Genomic DNA, 10226 nt, shown 5'->3' with positions numbered 1-10226 from the left:
TTCTATTGTATCAAATACTTATTTCATGCAATAAAATGGAAATTAATTATTTAAAATGTGATTTTCTGGATTTTTTTTTATTTTTTTTTAGATTCTGTCTCACAGTTGAAGTGTACCTACGATGAAAATTACAGATCTCTCCATTCTTTGTAAGTGGGAAAACTTGAAAAATCGGCAGTGTATCAAATACTTATTTGCCCCACTGTACATTTATGATATAAAAAATGAAATTACACCTAGTAATAAACATACTTCTTGATATCTGTATCTTAATTCTTACATATTAAAATGCAATTTTCACCAGTAAAATTTTTTATTTCTGATATCATGAATTCCTTTTTGGATATGTGCATAATTTAATGACGAGTGCCATCCCCAGAATGGCGGATAGACGACAAGGTGCAGAGCTCAAAAGAAAACGGCAAATTTGATGGCCCTCTCATGAAAATAAAATGCTATTCTCTTGTATTTTTAATATTTACAGTGCCTTGCGTAAGTATCATTTTTTTCATGTTCCTGCCTTGTTAAACTGCTTTAAATTACTTTTTTTCCACATCAATCTACACTCCATACACCATATTGACAAAGCAAAAACAGAACTGTCACAACTTCGTAAATTAGTTAATTTAAAGCAGTTAACATAAGGCAGCAACATAAAACGTTAAAAAAAACACTACTTTCGAATACTTTCGCAAGGCACTGTATTTTGTTTTCTTGTTAACAGAGGCTATTTACACTAATTCCACCCACCAACATGTGGTTGTGTTAGACAACATTGCAAAAAGTGCGCAATCTAAAGCAACTCCAGTGGCGCGGGTAAAGCCCATAACAATACTTTTTTTTTTTGACCCGATTGACCCGAGTTCGATTCCTCTTTCTGCCGAACTCGTTCTTCTCCCTTTTCACATCCCGTATCACATTGGAAAGGCATTTATTTTCAATAAAAATGAAGAATATAATAAAAAAAGTGAAAAATAATGGTGTCTCTATCGGTTTAGTTTAGGTGTAGGGAGGGCTTTATTGTCCCAAAGATGCATCCATTTAATAATTTTAATAAAAATTATAATTTACACTCAATACATTATTATTGCATACTGTTTTACAATATTGGGGTTCAGATATCGGCCACTATTTGCACTAAGTATTAGAAACAGCATCTAACTGCTATTATCGCAAAGAAAATACTCCTATTTATAAACTGTGTAAATATAATCTATCGCTATTTGCACTTAGTGTAAATAGCATATCATTAAAAAATACTGCTATTTTCACTTCGTGTAAACAGAGTCCATTGCAAAATCAAATTCTAAACTATCAGCTATTTCAACTGGAAGATGGCTGTGGCTGAAGATATAAATGAAGGCTGTGATATAAAATGTATCCTCTAGAGGGAGCTACAGGATAAGGAATCTTTTAAGCCTAGTCTTTTTTTTTCCATTTTTTTTTTTTTTTATGAAATGCAATAAATGCATATAACCGTAGTGTACTGACAGTAGTTTCATATTATTAGTGTACATAGAAATATGTGAAATGCTCATAGATCATTACATGTTTTTTTTTTTTTACATTTACCCCAATAAAACCCGTTTGTCAAGTTTCCAATCATGATTAAACAGGCTATAGTGCTGTACATTTAAAGTGAAGACACCATTTTATTTATCTCTTTTGAGATAACATAGCCTATAGTCTCTATTCCATTCCATTCCGTGTTGTTTTGCCAAAACAACACTCAATGATAAAAGGAATATTAGAGAGACACATTTCCAAAACAGAAAAAGGTTACAAATAAAGCATTCATTAATTATTTTATGATACAAGTGTTGTTAGGTCTTAAGTAAACACATTTATAGCTATAAAGTAAAACAACAACAATTATAATAATAATAAACAAAGAACCAGATGGGCAAGATTACATAATTCAATTTGAGTAATTACAATTGATAGAGACTGTTGCATATTTTATTCAAATATTATGTCTTAAGCAACTGTCAGAAGAGTTAGTGTATCAGTGTAGTGCCATATTTAATGTAACATTGAAATGGCTGAGACGGGCATAAGAAAGAGGTTCAATAGGACTTTATCATTCATCTTGTCCAGTGTAGGCCCTGTACTTCAAGAACTGGACAACAGGTTATATAAAACTAATGCAGTTTATTAGCACATTACAGTGTCTATCATGTCATATTTTAGCTACGCACCCGTTTGGTCCCAATGGTCAAGAAAATCAGAGCCGAATTGGGCAGAGAGTGTAAATAGTTTGTCTCATCATTAGGCTATCCCATATGAGAAAGTGTGGGTGCACATAATAATACATCAAAATTTAAATAAATAAATAAATACAGCAGCTAATAACATTGCATTACACTTTGTTTTATGCACCCGCCTTTAATCAAATATGACAACTCGTTCTGTATTATAGACGTATGTAAATGGAACGATATTAAAAAATCGTCCAGCAAAACATTCAAACATTGTTTGACGCATTATACATTATCTGTCTTTACCTCATTTAGTAGCCTAGCTGTACACAAAAGCTAATGTTTACAAAAAGGTTTTATTTTTTTAATTTTTGTTGAAGGCTTATTGTATTTTCTATTTGATGCATTGGAATAAAGTGTAACGAAACGAAAATAAACATGAAAAATTACATGAGTTTATTTTTTATGTTCATGACAATGATAAAATAATGAATAAATTAATGCCTTGTTCATTTTTTCCCCTTTAATTATCCGAAGGACTTGGTGGCCAATAAAAAGAAACTAATTTTTTTTTAAACAATTAACAAAAAAAACAAACAAACAAAAAAAATCCAGCCATAATATAATTATGTTTCATTGACTAAATGAGTAAATAAAGGAGGAGCATGGATGTTCTTCCGCCATCTTTGGCCTATTGGATTATGGGAAAAACATCTCATAAATATTCATTAAACTCATTACCATAGCTATTGTTACCTGTAATTTCTAGATATCTGTAAAAGTATTTTTACTAGTTACAACATTATTTAAGATATCAGTAATTCTATTTTCTCTAGTTGCAAGGGCAATTTCAGATATGAACTGCCTTTGTTGATATCAATAATTACTTAGTAAATTACTAGTAAAAATGTGAATTCCTGATATCAAGAATTTAATTTGTACTAGTTGAAATGTTAATTCTTGATATCTGTAAATGTATTTCTAATATCAATATAATTCCTGATATCTAAAATGGCTTTTTTACTAGTAACAATCACATTCATGATATCAGAAATTAACATTGTCACTATTGACAATCGAATTATTGATATCAAAAATGAAATTTTTTACTAGTAACAATTCAATTGTTGATATCAATAGTAGCCATTTGCACTAATAACCATGCAGTTACCAATATCAAAAATGTTTTTACTAGTAAGAATTGTATTTCTAAAATGTGAAATTGGAATTTGAACTAGTAAGATATCAACAATTGAATTTGAATGGCAGCCTATGGTGACACTTAACTAGTGAAAATACAATTACAGATATCAAGAATTATAGGTTTTACTAGTTGAAATGCAATTCCTGATATCAAGAATTAGCATTTTAACTAGTGAACAAGAATTCATATCCTGTGAAGGAATAAAAGTCAAAACGGCTTGCCATAGATTAATCGCATCCAAAACAAAAGTGTATATATATATATATATATATATATATATATATATTATGTACAAACCTTTATTTTGGATGCGATGAATCAATTTGACAGCACTAGTATGAATAAATGAAAATATATCAAAGGTTTATGGCATTTGTAACCATCTGAATGAATATTAACCATTGTTGCTATATAATAAGTATATATAATTAAAATAATAATAAAACCCTCTTATATCACTGTAGTTTCACAGTCCCTTGCTTTCAGCTTAACTCTAGCCTTAAAAATAAATAAATAAATTGCGTTACTGACACCTTGGGATGAATCACATATGCTGCTGTTTTACATATTCAAATCACATATTAAGTGTTACTTCAAGTTAAGTGGTACTTCGTAATACAGTTAAAGCTTATATCTAAAAAGGGTGTTCAAGCTCAAAAGATATTACAATGTCAAACTCTACTCACCATAGGCACATTGTCCAAACCAGATTCTTTGATCTTGTCTTTAACACGGCGAGCAATGTCTCTCAGATAAGGCAGAGAAAACTTTTCAAACTCCACTGGGCCCAAGCAACCAGTATGAGACTCGAAAACCTGCAGAGCCTAAAGGAAAGACATTTTAAGGAAATTAGATAAATTTGACTCAGTTACATTCTGTGTCTGTGAAGTCTTTACTGAACATCTAAATAGTGCTACAGATTTTTAAACTGTTCTCCTCCTTGATCTCAATTCATTCGTTCTCTCACCTGAGCTCCAGCTTTCACCTGTCCGAGAAGATACTCCACTATGACGTCTGCTAGCTGGCTCAGGAGTTTGTGGCTGGCCTCTGGGTACCTGTAGAGCCAGCGTTTAGCTTTTGAGTGTGTCGTGGAGCCTCCTCCTTCAATCATGTAGGACATTAGAGTCCACTGCCATTCAGAAGAGATACAATGATGGAGATCATTAATGTATCATTAATGTAGTTTCAATTATTAACTTTGCAAAACTAAGAGGGGGGCAAACACTTCTTCACACAGGGCCATGTATTTTTGGATTTTGTTTTCCCTTAATAATAAAAACCTTCATTTAAAAACTGCATGTTGTGCTCACTTGTTATCTTTTACTAATATTTAAATTTGTTTGATGATCTGAAACATTAAAGTGTGACAAACATGCAAAAAAATAAGAAATCAGGAAGGGGGCCAACACTTTTTCACACCACTGTAGCTACTGTCAACCATCTAGACATTTGCTTCTATTTAGCTTCCAAAATAAATACTAAACGATTGATCTTTTTATTTGTTATCCTCAAAACTCTTGTGACACACTGTGCATTTGCAAAGCATGTTCTCTAGTTATGTGAGGATTGTCGCTTGGTTTCTCACTGGAGCTCCAGTGAAGCCGATGAGAGGGACTTTTCCCTCTATTCTGTGTCGTGTCAGTGTGATGGCTTTAAAAACGTAGTCGAGTTCAGACGACACGTCCACTTTAGTCTTTAGTCTCTGCAGATCTTCAGGCTCCTTCAGTGGTTCTGGGAAAGTGGGGCCCTTTCCTGGACTCATCTGAACCTCCATTCCCATGGCCTAGTCATACACATTTTATACATTAATAGACATTGCACACTAATGTTAATTGGTAATTCAGTAAGTTAGAGGTCAATTGACCTTCATTTACCTGAGGGACCACCAAGATGTCAGAGAAGATGATGGCAGCATCAAATGGGAATCGTCTGAGTGGCTAAAACAGAAAATTGAGACATTGTTAAAACTCTATATGCTATAAGAAGCAGCTAAGAATGAAGGTGCTCAGTGGTGCTGACCTGTAGCGTAAGCTCACAGCAAGCTTCAGGGGAGCGGCATGTCTCAAAGAAATCCTTCCCTGCCCTCGATTCCCTGAACTCTGTTAACAGAGCCACAGAGACAGTTAGTAAATATACTGCATATAGTGAATAAAAAGAACAACTTCACGGTAAACGATCACATTTAGCACTGACCTGATTGGTATATACATAGATTGGTACATACATACCTGGCAGATAGCGGCCAGCCTGTCTCATACACCACACTGGAATGTGCTCGATCTCTTCTCCTTACATGTACGTTGTTTTTTTGGTGTTTGGCTTAGTGTTATGTTAAAAAATTTTTTAATTCTTTTCTTTAATTTAAAGCGGCTCTCAGGAATGTGTCGTTCTTCAGCTCTGGAAAGTCTTTGGGGCTGGGATGGAAAACAGCAGTGTCAAAATATCTCAGTAACTAATTCACACAACATTACTTTTCACAAATGATTAAAATCTGTAGTGGAATTAATTTGTGCTCAGAAGCCTCTCCCTTTGGTTGAGATGATGATCAGGTTTCACAGATGTTTTAAGCAGCAAGTGAAGAGAGTAGATAAGGGCTTTTGAGATCAGGGGACTAACGGTTTCCTCTTTCTTCACAGCTTGATAAGCATTTGTGCAGAGAGAGCCACACAAAACACACCCTGTTGTCTAAATTACAAAGCCATGCAGATAAACACCACCGTTCAAAAGTTTAAGGTCAGTATGTTTTCTTTTTAAGAATTTAATACGTTTTAGCTTAATTTTTTTGTTTTTCATTTAAATGTTAAGTTTTGAAATTTTGTTGTATGCATTTGTCATTTTTATTTAATTTCTTTATTTTTAAAATGTGTATAAGTAGTATAAAGTTTTAGCTTTGGATCTGTTTTTAGTTGTTTTAATACTACAATTGATTGCTTCTGTTGTCCTCATTTGTAAGTCGCTTTGGATAAAAGCATCTGATAAATGACTAAATAACTAACTAATACTTTTATACAACAAGAATTTATGCATCATGAATAAAAAGTGGATCGAAATGGACCAAAACAGTGAATATTTTTTAAATTGTTACAAAATAATTTTACTTAACCATTTAACTCTTATCTCTTTTTAACTCTCTATTCTTCAAAGAATCTATTAAAAAATGTTTCCACAAAAACAACTGGTTTCAAATGAGATAATAAAAACTCTTGAACGGTAACGTTAGTGTATGTGATGTATACTGAAATGTAAATATAATTGTAATATATAATAATTGTAATAATTATATATAATCATTATTGTATTATCAATACTGATATAAAACGCTCTTTGTTTATAAAATAATAGATTTTATTTTTTGATTGAACGTTAAACACATTAATCAGTAATCAGTCGTCATTATTATTGCAAATCTTTTTTTTTTTTTACTTTATATCTGACATTTGAACACTTTGAACTGTACAATTACGTCCAAGGTACATTTGCACACATCAAGAAAATACATCTATTCAAAACATAAATAAGACAGCTGAAGGATATGAGTTTCCCACAGTTTACAGTTACTAAAGTGCTTATGTAACATGCTACTTTTCTCACAATAGCTACTAGCTACTTTGTATTACCAGTGCCTGTATAATCGATATATGCTTTATAAACGAATCTGCTTGTATCTTAACACAGATGCCAGTCGTATTAGAGAATGCGGAATTACAGAATTACTTTATCATGTCAGTGAGCTCTGGTTCTACAACAACACGTATAATGAAATCATTAAAACACGCCAATCAGCATTCATTCATCATTAACTTACAGAATCAGGCTGTCTTTATCCATTATTGCCAGCGTCAATGAAGAGCTTGAATAAGAGTTTGCAGGCTTGACAAGCTGTTTTCTTCTTGTTGTTTAATGGCGAATAACTCCTTAGAAGCATTGACAAGCTGTTTTACCGCCTGCCTGACACCGTGTTGTAACAAAATGAACAACGTCACGCCTCCAAACTGAGGGCGCGGCCATCTTGAAATGGTCACATGACCAAGAATGGGCGGGCGGGACTTAAAGGTGTAGTTCACCCAAAAATGAAATTTCTGCGCTCATTTACTCACCGTCAAGTTGTCCCAATTACATTATTCTCTTTCTTCTGCTGAACACACCCACAATCAAATGCAATTCAGTACACTTCAATCAAACCGCAATATGGACTAGTGTATGTGAATATTAAATGGCAAAAATACTATTTAACTACTACAGACGACAACCGCGAGCGTTGTGCGTGCTTAAATAGCAAACTAGCAAACGAAACGCGCGTCTGCGCCGTTCATTCCGTCACATTCCGCGTTACACAGTCAATTCCGTTTTTGTGAATAGATTCCGGGATTTCGTCCCCATTTTCTACATCGCCCTACTTTTGCTAAGAAGCACGTTCAACGCGGACGCACAGACGGTTGTCGTGGTAATGAACACCAGAGCAACCACTTGCGCGTCCGCACGCGCATCTCGCATATAAAACGCATTTTAGGGGGCCCAAGGCGGTCGCCTACCTTTGCCTAATGGTTAAGTCCGCCTCTGCATACAGGTTTGGAACAACTTGAGGGGGAGTAAATGATCACAGAATTTGAATTTTTGGGTGAACTATCCCTTTAAAGAAGACCATCAGATAGACTAATTTCCTTAGTTTTGGTAGCATTGCATTTTATGTTTTCTGTATTTTATGCATATGTATTTTATATAGAATTCTGTACAACCTAGAACTGCGTTATCAATCACAAAAGATTCACTTTATTACGTTTCTAGATAATGTACAAATGTACAAAATATTTTAAATATACAAAGCATTTCATTCTTAGCTAATCAAAGACCGGGCAATTTACTTAATTACAAAATATTGCCCTCGGTCACTGTTCATTATTGTAACGTTATCAATATTGTTATTAAAATGTCATACAAAAAAAAAAAAAAAAGGTCAAGATCACACTCTCTTTACAGTGGTTTACAGTGCATGGATTTCATTTAGTCATCCAATTATTTTAATTTAAACCACAGGTTTTCAAACATTTTGTTTCCAAGAACCTTAAAATATGATGATGCTTTTCGAAGGTCCCTCTTAAAAAATATATATAGGCAGCTGTATAATGTCATTTATAAATGTTTAATTCCATCTGAAAAAAATTATTTCAATTCAAATGTATTGGTTTAGCTCCTTTACAATAAATATCCTTCCAAAACAGCTTTACAGTTAACTTGGACAGCCCTAAAAGTAAAATATTTTATTTGCTCTGAATTTATTTGCAGACCTTATAGCAGCCCCCAGACTCCAGTTTGCAAAGCCCTGTGTAAAATGTGTAAAAATAACAATTAAACTTTGGTAGGGTACTTTGAAACATAAAATTATTTACAAATTGAAATGCAGCCATTGAAATTTGAATGTGAACAGCAAAAGTAGTAAACAGGCTGTTAAGACTTCAATTTGAAGCAGAAATAGAAAATCTGAACCTTGCTTACACATAAGTAAGCAGATTGATCCCATTATTAGTTACACATTAGTACATCGATTCATAGATAAATCACAGATCTTTTGATCATCCTGAAACAGTACAAAAATATGATTTTGCATCCTCATGGCTGCTGCTGGTACTGGCCCTCAGTGGCTGTGTAGAAGTCATCTAGTACACTCTGAATATAGTCAAACGTGGGCCGGTCGTCTGGTTTACTCTTCCAGCACGTGGTCATGATCTCATAAAGTTCAGTGGGACAGTTTTCAGGACGGGGCATCCGGTAACCTCTCTGAACAGAGCTCATGACTTCACTGTTACTCATACCTGAGACAAAGAAAAAAGAAAGAAGTGAAAGTGTAAGTGGACTGACAGAGAGAAAGAGAAAAACTGAGTAATAAATGTCACAAGGAGTCTTTTCAGAAAGGTATTTTTGTCTATGATTACGGCAAGACACCACAGGTGTTTTAACTAATTTTAACTAATAGACATCACCATACTTTCCTAGTTGATTAATCACAGTACAAGACGACAAAAAGTTTTTTTTAAATATGCAATTGATACATTATCTAATTAAATATGCACTCATTTGCATACATTTTCAAGACAGAAACTGTAACATTGGATAAAGCCAGGTTCAAAATTCCTGTTTCATTTTGTGACATTAAAGATTGTTACAGAGGGGATTTTGAATATCTCTTTTTATCACTTCATAAATCAGAAAATACTTGAATAAATGTATTATGTTTTTAGGAATAAAATGTTATGTAGATCAGATGAATGGTATATGAACAAATATGAAAAAAACTTCAGAATACAAAAAGGAATAAAACTGTAACGTTTGGTTTATGTAACTGCTACCAAAGTGGAGATTTCTGGCTCAGTGCAAAAAATTTGACAATTAAATGTATACTTTGGATGCTTTCTTTCCACCAGTCTAAAGGAAGACGTAATGAAAGCAAAATAGCCCAAAATCTCAAAACTGACCAGTGCATAAAAAGGTTTTGCCTTTATAGCGTTTTGCCTTAAAGGGGTCATATGATGCGATTTCAAGTTTTCCTTTCTCTTTGGAGTGTTACAAGCTGTTTGTGAATAGATAAGATCCCTAAAGTTGCAAAGACTAAAGTCTCAAACCCAAAGAGTTCCCTTTCATGGGAACTTCGAACTGCGTCCTCTAGGGGTCGCTATGAGGAACGCCTCGTCGTGACCCGTGTCTGAAGCATACATTGAAAAAACACCAACTCGTTGGCCGGCGACAGCCATGACGTCACTACCGGTGCGACTATAGTATAAATAGGCGCCGGGAGCACACATCATTCTCTTCTTCGTCTTCACTGACCG

The 10226-nt window shown here is 33.8% G+C and overlaps 2 protein-coding genes across 2 annotated transcripts in view; both read right to left on the bottom strand.

The window, feature by feature from the left end:
• Positions 1 to 7389, bottom strand: part of LOC107714848 (uroporphyrinogen decarboxylase-like) — a 15195-nt gene extending 7806 nt beyond the window's left edge. Inside the window, exons 1-8 of the mRNA XM_016520827.1 lie at positions 7208 to 7389; positions 5766 to 5816; positions 5631 to 5692; positions 5422 to 5501; positions 5277 to 5339; positions 4988 to 5185; positions 4370 to 4531; positions 4089 to 4226 (exon numbers count right to left, since the gene is read on the bottom strand). Coding sequence (XP_016376313.1) covers positions 4089 to 4226; positions 4370 to 4531; positions 4988 to 5185; positions 5277 to 5339; positions 5422 to 5501; positions 5631 to 5692; positions 5766 to 5816; positions 7208 to 7230 — 777 coding nt within the window. The 5' untranslated portion in view covers positions 7231 to 7389. The remainder of the gene's footprint in view (positions 1 to 4088; positions 4227 to 4369; positions 4532 to 4987; positions 5186 to 5276; positions 5340 to 5421; positions 5502 to 5630; positions 5693 to 5765; positions 5817 to 7207) is intronic.
• A 1256-nt stretch (positions 7390 to 8645) lies between these two features.
• The window catches only part of LOC107714826 (tyrosine-protein kinase Lyn-like), a 5739-nt gene continuing 4158 nt past the window's right edge, over positions 8646 to 10226 (bottom strand). The window contains exon 6 of the mRNA XM_016520789.1: positions 8646 to 9212. Coding sequence (XP_016376275.1) covers positions 9010 to 9212 — 203 coding nt within the window. The 3' untranslated portion in view covers positions 8646 to 9009. The remainder of the gene's footprint in view (positions 9213 to 10226) is intronic.

The sequence above is a fragment of the Sinocyclocheilus rhinocerous genome, unplaced genomic scaffold (genome assembly GCF_001515625.1).
Source record: "Sinocyclocheilus rhinocerous isolate Xijiao unplaced genomic scaffold, SAMN03320098_v1.1 scaffold1350, whole genome shotgun sequence".
Taxonomy (NCBI): Eukaryota; Metazoa; Chordata; class Actinopteri; order Cypriniformes; family Cyprinidae; genus Sinocyclocheilus; species Sinocyclocheilus rhinocerous.
The sequence above is the reverse complement of the archived record's forward strand: the minus strand, read 5'-3'. Positions and strand labels throughout refer to the sequence as shown.